Raw genomic sequence first — 18,020 nt, 5'->3', positions numbered from 1 at the left:
ACCTTAAAAACCTCTAAGGAAGGAGATTCCACCACCTCCCTAGGTAACCCATTCCAGTTCTTCACCATCCTACTAGTGAAAAAGTTTTTCCTAATGTCCAACCTAAACCTCCCCCTCTGCAACTTGAGACCATTGCTCCTTGTTCTGTTATCTTCTACCACTGAGAACAGTCTAGATCCATCCTCTTTGGAACCCCCTTTCAGGTAGTTGGAAGCAGCTATCAAATCCCCCCTCATTCTTCTCTTCTGCAGGCTAAACAATCTCAGTTCCCTCAGCCTCTCCTCATAAGTCATGTGCTCCAGCCCCCTAATCATTTTTGTTGCCCTCCACTAGACTCTCTCCAATTTATCCACATCCTTCTTGTAGTGTGGGGCCCAAAACTGGACACAGTACACCAAATGAGGCCTCACCAGTGCTGGATAGAGGGGAATGATAACGTCCCTCGATCTGCTGGAAATGCCCCTACTTATACATACATATCACATAATCAGTATTGACCCAGATTGGGGAGCATACTACAGCAGGCCTAACAGGAGGCACATTCAAGTTACTTCAGTGATGAATGACCCTGAAGTACTCATCCAGCGCTGAGATGCAGCCACTTCTGGGGAGAGGCAGCTGGGGAATAGCCACAAAGTGATGTCACACCAGGAGGGCTGCCTGGTGATGAAATGCTGCCACCTCTGGTGATCGGCACTTGGGGAACAGCGACGCGAAGACATCACACCAGGAAAGCTCGCCCAGTGCTGAGATGCAGCCACCTCCCGGGTTCTAGTCCCACCTCCAGGAGCGGAGGGGAGCTGTTTGGAGCTGGGGGGGCGGGACTAATGAAACCTGGGTTCTATCCCTGCCTCAGGGAGGTTCAGTTGGGTTTAGAGAGGAGAGAAGGGAGCTGACCCAGTCCCTGACTCTCTCGGCAGCCGACAGCGGTGTGGTGTTGGACAAAGAACAGGAGCAGATGCTGGAAGCGGTCAGATGGATGTGTTTGTCTCTAATGTGAGTGCTAGGGGTGGGGGGATGATAGGGTATGTCCAGGAATTAAAGATTAATCTTTCAGTAAAGATTCTGTCATGTGATGAAACCTCCAGGAATGCGGCCAACCAGAATCGGGAACCCTACCTGGTGGAGTCCAGGAGACGGTACAGGTGGCTTCCCTGATGGTGAAACTTGCTCCCATCTGTCCACCCGGCCTCTTCATCGGCACCCCAAAGTTCTCTCCAAAGGGGGCAGTGGCCAAAATAACCCCAGCTCCTGATTTTGTCCACGAATCCAGCTTCATTTCCAAGCCCTCAGATTCGATCTGTTCATTCCCAGTTCCAGTCTCCTCCTGAATCATGCGGATTCAAGCCAGGAGGTGTCGCCAGGACCGTCGGAAGGAGACTAGGCCCGGCTCACCCAGCCGCGGCTGCCCTCACGGAAGCTAGGCGAAAGCAAGGGATCAGGACACGTGCCGAGGTCCCATGGGTGAAAAGCTTAATATCTGCCATAGCGATTTACGGCTAAACCCTGCCGTGCCTGCAGCTGATGGAGGAACAATGGGGGTGTCTGCTGGCGAGCAGCTGGTCCCAGCGCCTGGCCCACTTTGGACCCAGTGAAATTCTGTTCCAGCATTATCTGCTAGGGTCACCCACCAGTAAGATAACGTTTGAGCCCTGCAAAGGAGAGCTGGTCAACCCAGCGGTGACGGAACCTCTGACGCGAGCTCTGAGCACCTGGCATTAGGCTGGGATTCTGTCTCTGCAAGAGGGATCAGGGCAGAGCTATGCGAGGAGCCACTTCATCAATCCTCATTGGCCCTTGCTGGGCCTGCGGGGAGAAGACAGGGCCCTACAAGGCGACAGCAGGGTAGAAATGCAGGGAAGGGGCCTTTCCTGCTCTCTTCTAACCTAAATCTCCCTTCCTGCCGATTAACCCCGTTACTTCTCGTCCTACCTGAACTGTTGATCCCCGTCCTCTTTATACCAGCCCTGAACATATTTAAAGACTGTTCTCGAGTCCCCCTTCTTTTCTCGAGACTAAACATGTCCAGATATTTAACCTTCCCGCACAGGTCAGGTTTTCTAAATCTTTTCTCTTTTTTGTTGCTCTCCTCTGGACTCTCTCTAGTGTGTCCACATCTTTCCTAAAGCCTTTTTTGCAACTGCATCACGGTCTTCACTCAATTCAATTTGTGATCCACTGTAGCTCCCTGGTCCTTCCCTGCATCAAATCCTTGTCAAACTGAATGACTTGGAGTGATGCCAAAACCTCAGGGACGGGGAGATTTTAGTTTGGCTTCATACGAAAAAATTTTTTTGGCAAAGTGAAAGCACATAAAATATCATGTTTGGTCAAATAAAATGCTCTGAGGGTTTTTAAAAATAAAATGGGAGATTTTGATTGGAATTGGAATAACAAAACGTTTCCAATTTTTTGACCATTTTGGGGGAGCGAGAAACAATTTTCTGAAGTTGATGCAAATTCCCTAAATTTCTTCTGTCAACATGAAACTGTATTTTTTGATAAACATTTTTGCCCAGTTCCAGCTGGGACTCCAAGGTCCTCAGCTTCAGCCCCTCCTGGGTTCTATCCCCAGCCCAGGGCAGAGTGGGGTCTGGTGGGTCAGAGTGGTGGGGCTGGGAGCCAGGACTCCTGGGTTCTCTCCCCAGCTCTGGAAGAGGAGTGGGGTCTGGTGGGTCAGAGTGGTGGGGCTGGGAGCCAAGACTCCTGGGTTCTATCCCAGCTCTGGGAGGGGATAATCATAAAGCCTCTCTACACTCCTACACTGAGTCAGACTATTGCACATGCAGAAGGAACTGACAGGAAATGAGCCGCTCATGGGGACTGGAGATGCCTGGAGAAGCACTGCCCCCTACTGGTGGATACTGTACTACAACAGGCCTAACAGGAGACACATTCAGGTTACTTCAGTGACTAACGACCCCAAAGAGCTCACCCAGCACTGGGATGAAGCCACCTCTGGGGAGGAGCAGCTGAGGAACAGGTGCAAGGTGACGTCACACCAGGAGGGCCATGTTTCATTGAATCGCCACGGCAACTGGGAAATGTCACTCCTCATTGCAGCTTAGAGGTTAGGAATTAAAATAAAGCGCTTGGGGTAGAATCCAGGAGTCCTGGCTCCCAGCCCCCCCTGTTCTGACCCACCAGCCCCCACTTCCCTCCCAGAACTGGGGAGAGAACCCAGGAGTCCTGACCCCCTGCCGGATTAATGGGGAGAGCCAATATCTGGCTCATGCTGCCGTGGGTCAGACACAGCTTGGCTCAGGAGTGGAGAGGCAAGGAGGTCAGAGACCCCTCCCTGGCTTGTTGTGGGGGGTTGGGCCAGCTGACACCCCCACAAACACAAAGAGCAGGGGGTGCTGTGGGCCAGGAAAGAGGGAGGCAGCCAAGGGCTGGGGGTGAGAGCCCCCACTTGGTACAACACAGGCAGTGTGAAGGCCGTGCTAAGGCTGGGAGCTGATGGAGAGGGTCATGGAGGGGAGGGGCCAAGGAGATCAGTAGAGCAGGGGCTGATGGGAATGGGGGGAAGCAGAGGTCAGGGGGTGCAGATCAAAGGTGCCAGGCACCAATAAGGGGACAGCCATCCCTCCCCAATCTGCTGCCTCCTGAGATGCTGCCTCCTTTTCCCAGCTGCCCCTCCCCAGAGGTGGCTGCATCTCCGTGCTGGGTGAGCACTTTGGGGTCGTTCATCACTGGAGTAATCTGAATGTGTCTCCTGTCAGGCCTGCTGAGTACAGTCTCCACCAGTCGGCAGTGATGCTTCTCCAGGCATCTCCAGTCCCTGGAGAAAAGCTGTAACCTTGGGAGTTTAATACCAGCCTGGAGTGACCAGTATTAATTTTTGGAGTCCTTGCGGGCCCCCACCTTCTTCACTCAAAGTGCCAGAGTGGGGATCAGCCTTGACAGGTCTTCTGGGAGACAGGATCTGTAGGAACCCCAGCAGCTCTGGCCCATCTCTACCCACTTGTCCTCCCCCCTGCCCCGGATGGTTCCTTATGAAAACTCTAGGTAAAGTCCCCCCAAACCTGGGGCTGGATCAGAAGCACCCCCTTGACAGGAAAGGCCCTGAATCCCATAACCCATCTGCCCAAGCCGGCCAGAAGACGGTCGGGGTGGGAGGTGACTGTGTGGGGGATGCCTGGGCAGTTGGTAGCTGTGGTGGGGAAGGGTGGAGTTTGGTGCCTCCTAGAGGGGAAAGGCCCCGTGGCCCATTCCCAATGAGCCCCCCGGCTCTGGGGTCGGCTGGGAATGGGGGTATCGCTACTGGTACAGTAAAGGGCTCCATGGACTATTTTCCATTGCAAAGGCTCCCAGTGTCCTTCCTTCTTCTGTGTCTGCTGTACAAGGCCCCACAGATTTAACCCACTAGAGTTCCCTCCTCGGCTCGGGGAGGGGAGTGGGGTCTAGTGGGTTAGAGGAGTGTGGGGCTGGGAGCCAGGATGCCTGGGTTCTATCCCCAGCTCCCTGACCTTGGCCTACCCCCGCCCTCTCCCTGCCTCAATTTCCCCACCTGTTAAACAATCCAGCTGATGTTTGTTTCTCTTTGCACAGGGCTCAGCCTGCTCTGATGGGCCTCTGCCTCAAAGCTCTGTTGACCTCTGTGGTCTTGATTCTCCTACTCTCCATTGGGAGGGGTGGGAGCTGCGGAGGGCTGTCTGCTCAGGGGGCTTCTGGCCACATCCCGGTGCCACGTCTTCTCAGACGCTTACTGGCAGCCCGTGAGTCATGTGGCCACAAAGAGTCAAGCCCCAGGAGCCCCCAGCATCCTGCCTGCGTCTGCAGCCCAGTCCCAGCCCCCGCACAACCTGTGCCCAGGGGCTTTGATGTGGACTGCGAAGTTCCCTTTGAAATGGGAAGGAAATGGCCACACCCTGACAGGTCCCCTCTGCTCTGCCCCAGAGGCAGCTGCATCTCACTCACCCCTTGGGTGGGCAAAGGCGTGTGGCTCTTGGGTTAAGATAGGAGCTGACGGCCCCTAGAGGGGAAAGGCCCCATTCCCCACCCCCCATGAGTCAGCCAGTGCAACGCCCTGGGGCTGGGTTGGAGCCAGCACCCACGAGAGAGGCAAGGCCCCATGTCCCATTCCCCACCCCCTGCCAAGCCAGCCAATCCCCTGCCCTGGGACCGGATTTACCCCTTCCAGCATCTCAGAAGGGCCCAGTCATCTCTGCCCAGCGTCCGTATGGCATTTAAATTGTCAACGCCCTGAACCCTCAATGTCAACTCTTTGCCAGGTGACGCTGTGAAGGCCAAGACCATAACAGGGTTCAAAAGAGAACTCGGTAAGTTAATGGAGGATACGTCCCTCAATGGTAATTAGCCAGGGTGGGCAGGGATGGAAATGAGTGACAGGGGATGGATGGAGCAGTTTCGGTGATCAACCGGTGCCAATGTAGACGCCCATCGTGAGAATTTGAGAAGCCTCCAATCCCCACGCCCGTTCAATGAACAAAACATCCCCAAATGTGGGAACTTTCTGGCCTCCCCGTTCAATGCACACTATGTGCCAATTGCTTGTCCTGCTCCGGGATGTACTTCAACATAGGCATGTGCCATAGGGAGGCAACAGCGCCCACGGCGGCTGGCGAGCACGAGGAGACCCTTTTAAAATAAAAACAATAATTCAAGAGTACACAGACATTTATTAGTTTCATGGTTTCAATGTGCAACTTCTGGTTGGAAGCAGCAAAACTAGACCAACTAAAAACAACAAAGGGATTTGTCTAAACCCACCCCTGCACTCTCTGAGATGGGAAGGGTCAGTTTGGAAAGGTGTAGCCGCTTTATTCTCTTGGGAGACTTGCTAATGCTCAGGAAAGGGAGTGGGGGCTAGTGGGTTAGCACAGGGGGCTGGGAGCCAGGACTCCTGGGTTTTAGCCCATTAGCCTCTCACAGGCACATACTCATGGCAGTTGTTGCCTCCCAGGTTGGGCCCGCACTCCAGCGTGTACGAATACAATACTTGGCCGTGTTTAAGGCTGCAGGTGAGTGTCTCGCTCCTGCCGACCTCAAGGTAGGTGTTGCAGACGCCCAGGCTTTGCTTCCTCCATGTGTCCTTGTCCAATACCTCGATTTTCAAGTCGGGCTTCAGCGGCAGCGTCACCGGCCCGAAGTCCAGGTCTTGTGACCATATGGGGTTGTTGTTCTCACGAATGACGTCCGTCTCCATGCTCTGCCCTTGGAAGAACACCGAGACGAAGGCGTCGGTTTCGGTCACGGTGTCTCCCCACAGGTCTGTCCCCTGCAGCACATGGACCTTTAGCCGGGCCGTGCCCCACTTAAGTGAGCAGCACATGGAGTCGGTGAGGGGGTTGCCGGGGCAGTAGCATTTGCAGGGGTCCTCGGAGTCGATCTGACTCCCTTGTGGGCAGCTACGAGGGCAACTCTTCTTGTGTCCCCGCTCAGCCACATACTCCTTCACTGCCTGCCTCAGCGCCTCCCGCCTGCGGTCGCCCAGTCTCACCAAGGTGTAGATGGGCATCAGAGAGTAGGAGACCAGGTCGGGGCTGGCTTTGAGGCTCTCCATCCAGGTCGAGAAGGAGTTGGCATCTTGCTTGGTGGAGAAGAGCTGCTTGGAGTAGCTGTGGCCACCTGTCACCTTCAGGCGCTTCTCCATGTAGGGCACCTGGGAGCTCCCACTGCCCTCGCTGCCCTTCTTGCTCAGGCCCAGGTCTTGCAAGAACTGTGAGTCCAGGTGCACCTTGACTTCGGCGGCTGTCAGCCCGTCCAGCGCTGCCCGGCAGGTCTGAACAGCTGTCAGCTGCCGCACGTTTCCCCCCAGGTCTGCCTGCCTCACGTAGTGGGTGCCGTACGTGGCCAGGAAGGGCCGGTATATCGCTGAGTCATAGCTGGATGGGAGGCTGCTCAGGGCCTGGGAGAACTGGGGCGTCAGTGTGGGGTGTTGAGTGAGTCTCAACCTGCCCAGAGGGGAAAGAGAGAGGAGTTAGGAGCCAACCAGAGAGACCCCCTGCACCTTCCCCTGAGCAAAGTGGCCCCACTTCCCCAGTGCTCACTCCGTGGGTTCCCTGGCAGGTGGGGGCGCAGTAGGAGGCGCTCTCCTCTTGCACTCAGTGCTACCCCATTACCCCGCTGCAGCAGTAGGGGGCGCTGGGCTGCACAGAGCAGGGTGGCGGGGGCAGCAGGGAACAACGTGCTGCCGGGAGCAGGGTGGGGCAGGGGCCAGGCCTGGGATTCTCACCTGTAATACACACAGGGCACCTCTTGGCGTATGAACATGTACTTGTCCTGCAGCTCCTTCTGGTAAGCGTAGCTGGTGAGCTGGGATTTGGACCCCCCCAAGGCTGGGCCCTGGGAATCCTCTAGCAGCTCCAGCTCTGACATCCAGTCGTTGTTCACATCCAACGCCAGTGCCCGGCCCACAGCCGCGGCTGATTCTTCCAATGAGCTGCTGAGCTCCCGGTTGCATGTGATTTGGACCTTCCAGTCCACCACGGCCAGCGGCAGCTTCTGCTTCTGCCGTCCGTGCAGCCGGTTCTCGCAGAGGGTGCAGGTGCCATTTGGGCGGCGCCACAGGCTGGTGTCCACCAGATTGGCCCCCGTCCACTCCAGCGTGGTCACGTCGATGCCCTCCCCCACCAAGCTGTGCGCGGGCACGAAGGTCATGGTCTCCTCGCACTCCTCAGCTGTGCCCGTGTAGCAGTCAGGAGAGACTCGAGGGAGAAGGAAGAGGAGAAGCAGAGGGATGAAGACCCCAGATCTCGCCATGGCTGGTGCGATGGTGCCAGGAACGTAGGAGTGGCTTTCAGTCTCTGAGCTTCCCTATAGGGAGAGAAACAGAGAGAGGCTTCATTAACAACAGTCTAGACACAACACATCCTAGGGGCATCCCAGAAGCCTGCAAGCTGCTATGACGCTCCCTGGATCTGAGAGAAGAGCTCTCCAACAACCTATGCTATAGCCTGCCTGCCCCATTGCCCGCTGATTCTGAAGGAGAGTTGCTGCTGGGTGTGAGCAGAACAGGGACTAGGACAACCTGGCCGTTCTGATTCTGTCCACTAGGGGGCAGTTGATTTAGTCGTGTGTAGTTGGGACATGAGACACGTGGGTGAATAGTTCTCATTCCATACAATAGATAGCTGGGCGGATATGCACCTGTGCACACCCCCGCTCTCCACCCCACCCCCAAGATGAATCTCCCGTCGTTGTGCTGGGAACTGAATCCCCCATGTAAGCTGCAGGCAGTAGGGTGACCTTGCTGAAATACTCACAGCCCCGTTCCCTCCAGCAGGAAGAGAGAGAGAGAGGAGCATGTCCCCCAGGCTCCCCTGCCCCTGGGTTACCTGTCTGCAGCAAAGCACAGGGCTCCCGTGTGGGGATCACGGCAGCTGGGCTGGAGCGGCTGCATTTCCAGGGACTGCCCTGATGCAGATGTCAGCTGGATCAGAGTGCAGGGAGCTGAGCTCTCCAGAGCTCTCTGGGTTTGTCAATCAGGAGGTGGGGCAGGCAGAAAGAGGGACCCCCACATACAGCGAAATCCACCCCCCCCCACCGAATGAATCCAGGAGGATCAGGGGAAGAAGGGAGAGCAAGGGGGGGACTGGCTGGGGGGAAGGGCCAGATCCTGACATCAGTGATCCAATTGTAAATCTGGAGTGGGGTCGGGCAGGCTAGAGCAGGGAGATAGGGAGCCAGGACACCTGGATTCTATCCCTGGCTCTGGAAGGGGAGTGGGGTCTAGTGGTTAGAGCAGGGGGCCTGGGTACCAGGGCTCCTGGGTTCTCTCCCCAGCTCTGGAAGGGGAGGCGGTTGTGACTCTGGACTCTGGGTGCTTTCCCTGGCTCTGAGAGTGGAGCAGGATCTAGTGGCTAGAGGAGGAGGAGGTGGTGGTGCTAGCTGGGAGCCTGGACTCCTGGGTTCTTTTCCTGGCTCTGGGAGGGGAGTGGGATCTAGGGGTCAGAAGGGGAGTGGGGGACACAGGGCCCAGAGGGGTTAAACACTAGCAGGTTAACTAGCCCATATTCAACCTTTACAAACATATTAGTAGATAATGATTGTGTTTTTTGTGTGTTTACATATATACTGTTAGAGGCTGACAATGTAACCAAACTGTCCCTGTCTGTCACTATATTCTGTAAATTCAGAGACCCAAAGGAGATGTTAACATTTAGATGAACTGTAAATGTAGTAACATCTCTGTCTTCATTCCTCTTTGAAGTATGCAGTTAATTACTTGTAAATGGCGGGAGGTGGGCAGTTGTGTTATGTTAATCCATGCAGCTAATTAGAAAGAGAAGCTCTTACTTCAAAGCCACGAACTATAAAAGAACTCTTGGGCCCTGATCCTGTAATCTCAGGTCTGCTTAAGCTTCATGGGGGAAGTTTGATTCACAAGACTGAGGTCTCCAGTTCCAGTCTGGATCACCCTGATATTGGACATTGGCCTCTCTAGTTGGGATGATAACCTAATGAATTGATTCTGGAAAGGACTCTTTGCAATTCTGAAGCTCACCATCTTTACTAAGAAACTGACCTAAGAACTCTATTTATAGCTGGCTGAATAATGATCATTTAACCAATCCCCTCTCTTTCCTTTTTTAATGAAGTTAAGTTTAGTTCACAAGAGTTGGCTGTAAGCGCATTTGGGTAAGAGCTGAAATATTCACTGTCCTGGTGGGGAATGTGTCCAGTATTTTTACATGATGAGCAAGATTTTCAGTAATCCTGATCGTATTTCACTCGGCTGTCTGGATTGCAGCCCAAGGCTGGTTTCTTTAAGGGAGCTGTTTTGGCTTCTGAGTTATTGCAGACACTGTTTTCTTGCTGGCTTGGTGAATCTAAGCATTAGAAGAAGCACCAGTTTGGGGGATTGTCTATCCCATTCTTTGCAGTTGGCCGTGATGGAGCAATCTCAGGGTGCCCCCCCCGAGACCCCAGTCACAGGGGCTGGGAGCCAGGACTCTTGGGTTCTACTGAAAGCTGAGAACTTGCTGGGGAGCCAGTGTTTGTGGGTGCTTGGTCGCCCCAGGGGATGTGTGTTGCCTGCTGCCCCCCTCTGCTTTCAGGACAGGGTGTGGGGAGGGATGGGACACTGGGAAGGGAGACAAGGGGTCAGGGCGAGTGGCAGGATTTAGTCACAGGGTGGGTCTGAGTCCCTCTCTCGCCCCCTCTGGCCCTGCTAGGATCTGTGGGTGACCTGAGCCCCCTACCTGTGTTTGTTACAGGATGTGGGGGTGGCCCTAAGTCCTCATCTCTGCCTCCCTATTTATGTGCCAGGATTCTGAAGCAGGAAACAAAGCCCTCTCACTCCCCCACACGGTGTGTCCATAAGAACAACCACACTGGGTCAGACCAAAAGTCCATCAAGCCCAGTGTCCTGTCTGCTGACAATGGCCAATGCCAGGTGCCCCAGAGGGAATGAACAGAACGGGGAATCATCAAGTGATCCATCCCCTGTTCCCCATTCCCAGTCTCTGGCAAACAGAGGGTAGGGGCACCATCCCTGCTCATCCTGGCTAATAGCCATTAATGGACCTGTCCTCCATAAATTTATGTAGTTTCTTTTTTGAACCCTGTTATAGTCTTGGCCTTCACAACATCCTCTGGCAAGGAGTTCCACAGGTTGACTGTGTGTTGTGTGAAGAAATACTTTCTTTGGTTTCTTTTAAACCCATTGCCTATTAATTTCATTTGGTGACCCCAAGTTCTTGTGTTATGAGAAGGAGTGAACAACACATCCTTATCTACTTTCTCCACACCAGTCATGACTTTATAGACCTCAATCATATCTCCCCTTGGCCGTCTCTTTTCCAAGCTGAAAAGTCCCAGTTTTATTAATCTCTCCTCATACGGAAGCCGTTCCAGACCCTAATAGTTTTTGTTACCCTTTTCTGAACGTTTTCCAATCTTTTTTGAGATGGGGCGACCACATCTGGAAGCAGTATTCAAGATGTGGGCGTATCATGGATTTATACAGAGGCAATATGATATTTTCTGTCCTATTATCTATCCCTTTCTTAATGATTCCCAGCATTCTGTTCACTTTTTTGACTGCTGCTGTACATTGAGTGGCTGTTTTCAGAGAACTCTCCACAATGACTCCACGATCTCTTTCTTGAGTGGGAACAGTGTCCACACCCTCTCCCTGCCCCCAGGGATGTGCTGGGATCTGGGGGTCAGGAAGGAATTATTCATTGGGCAGAGTGAGCGGAGCTGGGGGGCAAGAGGGAGTGAGGGAAGAAATGGGGGAGGGGCACTTGGGGTAGAATGGGGGCCAAGGAGGGGATCAGGGGCTAGTGGGGGGCTGAGGGGCTTCCACGCAGCGAGACACACTGGGGCAGCAGAGTCAGCGCTGCAGTTCCTTTACCCTCCTCACCCCTCTGCCTGGGCACCCAGGCACCAGCTCGGGAAGTGGGGTCAGATCCTGGAGGCGGATCTCCCCCCTCTTCCCCCGAAGAACTCAGGATTTCACCCCGGGATTTCTCACCTACATTTCAAAAGTTTTGCAATAACTAAATGGCACTTACCTTGTCTGTGTCAGAAGCTGGAGTGATCCCAGCTCCTAAAGAGGCCTCTGGTTACCTGGGTTTAGCTTGTGCATATAAATACTGTCACAGGCGCTGGCTTCTGGTTTTCCCCAGGGGTGCTCCTCCCCGTTCCCTGAGGCCCGGCCCCCACCCCGCCCCCTCTCCTGAGGCCCCCTCTCCTCCCTCTTCCCGTCTGGATAAAGGCACAGCCTGACCTTACAGCCCTCCCACCTGAGCCGCCTGCCCTCCCAGTGGCTGGGCAGACCCCCGATCCACACCATTCCTGGGGCTGGAGTCCCCCCGCTTCCCCTCTCGCCTCTGATGCTGGGCCCGAGGGAAGCCGAATCCACTCCCCTGCCCGCCCTGCCAATCCCATTGCTGGGAGAAGCCCGCTGCCTACCCAGGCCAGCACAGAGCTCTGCAGTCCCGGGCTGTCATGGTTTCCTGGGCCGTGTGGAGTCCAAGCACTGGGTGAGGAGGCAGGGCAGGTACGCTACAGTCACCCCCAGGACTGCCACCCCCGCGCCGAGCGGTGAATTGACAGCAGCCGCCCCCTCCTGTGCCCCCTCCTCCAATCCAGGCCCTCATGTTGTCTCTTCCCGCTCCTAGTCTGCCCCCTCCCTGAGGCCCACACACATGCCCCTCACCGCCCTCTGCCCTCCCCCAAAGCCCCCAGCACAGCCTGCTTTACCTAGTGGGTGCCCTACGTGGCCAGGAAGGCCTGGTACGTGGATGAGTGGTAGCTGGGTGGCAGGAGATGCAGGGCCTGGGAGAAATGGGGTGGCAGTGGGGGGCTTTGGGGTCCCTTAACCTTCCCAGAGGGAAAAGAGAGCAGAATTAGGAGTCAAACAGATACCTCCCCTGGCTGCCCTGGACCAGGGCTCTGTGATGGACGCTCACCTGTGGTGGTCAGTTCTGGCCTCATTGCCCTAGAGCAGCACTAGGGGGCGCTGTTCTCCAGAGAGGAGGGCGGGGGGCTCGGAAGAGGATGCTGTGCTGCAGGGTCCAGCAGGGGGCGCTTCAGGGGATTCTCACCTGTCAAACACACAGGACACCTTGTGGTGCATGAACATGAACTTGGCCTACACTGCTTCAGGTAGGCGTATCTGGTGAGCCAGGACCGGGAACGCCCATGGCCAGGAATGGTGACTCATCCAACAGCCCCAGCTCCAACTCCAACTTCCAGTCATTGTTCACATCTGACCCCATTGCCTGGGCTACGTCCATGGCTGACTCTTCCACCGAGCTCCTGAGGTCCCGTTGCACCAGCTGTGGACCCTCCAGTCCACCATGGCCAGTGGCAGGTTCTGGCACAGGCTGCAGGGACTGTTCAGGCCGCTCCACAGGCTGGTGTCCACCCAGCATGGTCACGTCGATGGCCTCCCCCGCCAGGCTGTACGCAGGCAGAGAGGCCACATTCTCAACGCTCACCTCAGCCTTGCTCGTGTAGCACTGGGGGAGATCGCCCAGGAGAAGGCGGAGGAGAGGGATGAAGCACCAGATCTGGGCGTGGCTGTTACCAGAGAGGGGCTGTTTGGTCTCTGACCCTTGCTAAAAAAAGAGAAACAGAGAGAACCTTAATTAACAGAATCCAGTTGCAGGCAGCCCGATGCCTGCTGTGACGAAGTGGGGGATTTTCTGGGTTTTTCAATGATTTGCATGCAGAGGTGCTGGGACTCAGGTTCCCTGGGTGTTACTGGTTTAATGAGTTAATGGGAGAGGGAGGTTATTTTTACATGGACCAGCAATGAAACTTGGGACTCAGTCAGTCGCCCAGAGAATGGATACCCCAGCAACTGGTAACCTGCTGACCAGGCGGTGCAGCTCGGACGCCACAGCCCCTCCTGTGCCTCCCTCCCCCAAACCATGGTGTTCTACCACGTGGTCTGGGACATCCTTGGCCTGGACCTTGCCGTTGTCTGGGACGAGTCTGTAGGGAGCAGAGTGCTACCCCTGTCATGCAGGCGAGCCGTGCCCACCTCTGAGGGGACCTCTGCATCACGACCTTTGGAACTGGTGTCCCATCTCACTCCTCAGCAGAGCCTACCCGGTCATTGTGAAGGCCATTTGGCTGTGAATGGCAACTGCCCCTGGACCCACGCTTTGGATGGCTTCATGCTTCAGGGGCATGTGTTATGCTTATAAGAAGCACACAGGATCTCTTTGAGTGGATCTGGCAGTACGCCACGTTTATGAAGAATAGAATAGTAAAGCAGCTAGCATATACTCACATAAACATACACACACACTCAGACACACATGCACTGTCCCACCAGTCGATGTTATAGTTACAAGTCTGTAGCTTGGACTAATCTAATGGGCAATTAGATTGGCCACGAGTGGGGAAGCAGGGTCCTGTCGGTCGCAATCCGATGCTCTGAAGTTGTGGCAAGGTGAACCCAAAGTCCCATGGCAAAGCACCCTGCTTTATAATAATTTTCCTTCATTGGGGTGAGTGAGTTTCTCACAGTCATGCTGTAATCAGTCGCTGTTTGATGAGTGCTTGTCCAGTGCTTGTTTTCTTAAGTTGTTCTTCTCATCCTTTCATCAATTCCTCGGGGAGTTACCCCATACTGGTTTGGGTTACAGCTCTCTTGTCCTGATTGATAGGTGCTTGTCTCACCTTTTAGAGTCGTCAATCTGCCCTCCTCCTCAAAATGTTTTTAGGGGTACCCAGCAATCTCCTGGTGCCTTTGCATCTGTCTTCGGTTCCTCCCTAGAACATCAGGTCAGGTGATGGCCTTCACTCTCATCTTCTAACACACACATCCCTCATTCACACATAAAACAGGACTGATTTACACAGAAACAGTATGAACATTTAAGCAGGAACATCAAGTTACAATTTAAAGAAACCAATCATCACACTCTTCTGCTTCTTTCACAAAGCTAACTTTAAACCGATAATAAAGTGGTGACCATAAGGGTCTATTCCTGCCTTGAAATCAGCTTCAGACACAAGATTCTGGCTGATGCATCTTTACCAAGGGCACACTAGGCCGTTCCTTCCTGCTTTCAGAAAGGGTGGCTGGGTGGGTACTTCAGATTATAACTACAAGATATATCAATACATTTAATACATACGACATTATTTATTATCCTTCATTCTAAGTAACTCATACCTAAACTAAAATAGGGTTTTCCCACTATAGATGCTGGGTCCAGAGTGCCCTGAGGGCCCTGGTGCTGGTAGCAGCGAGCGACCTCACCCCCAGCCCACCCAACTCTGCTGGGTCCTGGTGTCACTCAGAGGAGGGTGTGGAAGCCAAAAAGAGGCAGAGTGGAGAGTTCGGGGAAGGGGTGGAGTGGGGGCAGGGCGAGGCAGAGCAGGTGCGGGAAGAGGTGGGGTGGCGGCTTGGAAGAAGGGGTGGAGTGGGTGTGGGGACGGGAGTGGAGGGGGGTTGTCCTGGGCCCCGCACCCACGCTAGGATGGCCCTGGTGGGCTCGGGCTCGAGCTCGTGTGCAGGGACGGTCTGTTATTTGCCCGCTTCTCTCTGAGCACGAAAAGGCATTTGACAGGGTGGACTATGGGTATCTCCTGGGCACTCTGCGGGTGTTCACGGTTGAGCCACTGTTTGTGGGTTTCCTGCAGGTGCTGTGCACCTCCGTGGAGGGCTTGGTCAGGCTCAACTGGTCCCTGACTGAAATGATCAGCTGTCAGGCCAGCTGCACACTCTGGCCATGGAGCCCTTCCTCCACCTCCTCCGGAGGAGGTTGATCGGGTTGGTGCTCCAGGAGCCGGAGTTGTGGGTGGGCCTGTCAGCATGTGCCACCGACGTGCTTCTCCTGGTCCAGGACACAGGTGACCTGGTGCGGGTGGAGGCCTGACTGGCTATCTAACCAGCAGCCTCCTACTCTCAAGCCAACTGGGGGTCAGAGACAGGTGGCAGGCGAGCTCCCTCCCACCCGTGCTTCAGGCCATCCAGTAGAGCACGGGTCTGCTACCCCCTCTGAGCATTCACCTTTCCTCCACCCATCCCTCTCCATCGGAGAACAGGCAGGGTTTGGAGAGCAGGGTGGCTGAGCGCCTGTGGAGGTGAACTGGACTGTTCCGGTGCCTCTTCCTGTGGTGGAAATCACTGGTGCTCAACCAGCTAGTCCTGTCCCTGCTCTGGCCCCAGCTCAACACCCTGAGCCTGGCCCTGGATTTCCTGGCCCAGCTCCAGAAGGTAGCTCTGGAGTTTCTCTGGCCAGGACTGCACTGGGTCTCTTTGGGGTTCTCAGTCTCCCCCAAAGGGGGGAGGACAGGGCCTGGTCTGCCTCTGCATCCAAGTCCAAGTCTTCTACCTCGAGGCCCTGCAGAGACTCCTTTAAGCTGCATGAAGTGTGTTGGCACACAACTTCCTCTGCCTCCCCCAAAGGCTCCGCTACGACCGGCAGCTCTTTTTTCTCCATCTGAGGGGTCTGCAACCTGGTGCACGCGAGGTAAACATGCGCCAGAGTCTCCCTCATGCCAGAAGAGGGCACGTGCCTGGGATAGGTGTGAAATGTCCAAGTACCTTCATGGAGCCATCAGCTGATGTTCCTGGCGGGCCGCAGAACCATTTGGAATAAAGGCTGGCTCCCCGGGGCTCCTCACCTTCTATAGATGGTGCAAGGTGCTGAGGGTGAGCAAATGAAACGTGTGGAGCAAGAGCGTGTGCTGATGTTTCCTTCGTGTGATTTGGAAATGAACCGGCTGCAGATTATGGAGCCTTCTCAAGTTGTGAGAGAGAGAGAGAGTGTGTGTGTGTGTGTGTGTGTGTGGCTGGCTCGCGGGGCAGGGGCCTGATAACACGGTCCAGAGGGCAGGGGAGAGGGGCAGACGGGGAGCTCCCGCTCACAGAACCTACTCAAGGAAAGCCACAGAGGCGGGCGGTAAGGCTGCCCTCACCTCCGGGAGTACACGCCGGGAGGTATGAGGGGTGGAGAGCCCCATGAAATGACCACGCAGCAGGGGATCCACCCAGTCCCTCCCCCACTGCTCGTAGTGCAGGAGGTCTCCGATCCTGGTGCTTCCTGCCAGGACCAGCCTCCGGCACACTGAGGGGGACCCCGCTACCCCTACGCCTAGTTGGGGATTGAGGGGGGGGGGGTTGTCCCTGGCCTTGCACCCCCCTAGGGACGGCCCTGAGAGGCATGGCCCTGTAGCCTCCTGCTCCTGTTTGATCATTTGTTGTCCCCTGAACTTAGCTGAACCTTGGGCTTAGTTGGTGGTTTCTCCCCCTGAGCAGGCGCAGGAGCCTTCAGCGGTGGGTGGGGTGGCACCCTCCCCCCTGCCCGGGGCGTTGATAGGTGGGTTTGCTTTGTAGGATGGAGAAAAAGAGCCAGCTGGAAGTGAAAGTCTTTCATGGTCGCTGGCTCCCAGCCTTCACTTTGCATTTACCAGGAATCACGCAGAGCACAAAGCCCAGAAAAGGTCAACAGCCTTCCGCTCCCTGCCCGGGCCCACCCCATCTCCATGCCAGAGGCCCTGTGCAGCCCCACGGGGGGGTTCAGTGTGCCCCCATTTCCCCTCCCCCCATGCCATGGGCTCTGTGTGCCCCTTTCCCCTCCCCCGATGCCAGTGGCTCTCTGTTTCCCCCCTTCTCGTGTCTTTTCTCCTTGGGTCAGGGCCGCGACATTTTAAATGCCAGAGGAACACGGGGGAAGAGATGGCTGGGTCTTTCTGAGATGCTGGCAGGGGTTAATTTGGCCCCAGGGTGGGGCACTGACTGAGTCAGGGGGCTGGAGAATGGGCCTTTCCTCCGTAGGGGCGTCGGCTCCTCTCTTAACTCAATAACCACACGCCATTCCCCATCCAGGGATGTGTGAGATGCAGCTGCCTCTGGGGTGGAGCAGAGGGGACCTGTCACGGTGTGGCCATTTCCTTCCCATTTCAAAAGTGGCCTCACAGTCCACATCAAAGCCCCCAGCCACGCGTGGGTCCAGGAATGGGCTGCAGACGCAGGCAACTCTTTGTGGCCACATCAGTCATGGGGTGCCGGTAAGCACGTGAGCAGAGGCGGCACCAGGATGTGGCCAGAAGCACCCCCAGCAGAGAGCCCTCCGCAGCTCCCACCCCTCCCAGTGGAGAGTATGAGAATTGAGACCACAGAGGCCAACAGAGCTTTGCGGGCAGAGGCACATGAGAGCGAGCCTGCTGAGCTCAGTGAAAAGAGAAACAATCATCAGCTGGATTGTTTTACAGGTGGGGAAATTAAGTCATGGAGAAGGCGGGCCTAGGTAACAGTCAGAGAGCTGGTGATAGAACCCAGGAGTCCTGGCTCCCAGCCCCCTCACTCTAACTCATCAGACCCCTGTTGTCTGATTTAGGAGGTTAATAATATTAATTTGGATAGTGTGGGTTTTAGGCTCACCAATCTATCTGATCAGAAGATAATAAGGTTGTTGTCCTGAATCAGGCTCCACCGAATTTACAAAGGGCCCTCAGGGGTATGACAGAAAGCTCACAGACTTTTAGGGTTAAGTTAAGTTTGAGGCTACAGACTTGGATCCCCCTATGCCATTCTACTATTATCTATCTATCTAGGTGAAACGTTTCAGACGTGTGTGTGT

At 55.2% G+C, this 18,020-nt stretch overlaps 1 protein-coding gene across 1 annotated transcript; it reads right to left on the bottom strand.

The window, feature by feature from the left end:
- Positions 1 to 5,622: 5,622 nt before the first annotated feature.
- Positions 5,623 to 11,590, bottom strand: LOC120402913 (perforin-1-like). The gene is made up of 3 exons (XM_039533494.1): positions 11,484 to 11,590; positions 7,199 to 7,779; positions 5,623 to 6,917 (listed from the first exon to the last, which is right to left on the bottom strand). Exons 2-3 carry the CDS (start codon positions 7,723 to 7,725, stop codon positions 5,882 to 5,884), a joined length of 1,563 nt encoding a protein of 520 aa, XP_039389428.1. The 5' UTR covers positions 7,726 to 7,779; positions 11,484 to 11,590; the 3' UTR covers positions 5,623 to 5,881.
- Between the last annotated feature and the right edge of the window lie 6,430 nt (positions 11,591 to 18,020).

Source organism: Mauremys reevesii, linkage group 4 (assembly GCF_016161935.1).
Source record: "Mauremys reevesii isolate NIE-2019 linkage group 4, ASM1616193v1, whole genome shotgun sequence".
Classification (NCBI taxonomy): domain Eukaryota; kingdom Metazoa; phylum Chordata; order Testudines; family Geoemydidae; genus Mauremys; species Mauremys reevesii.
Note: the sequence above shows the minus strand (reverse complement) of the source record. Positions and strands in the feature narration are given on the sequence as shown.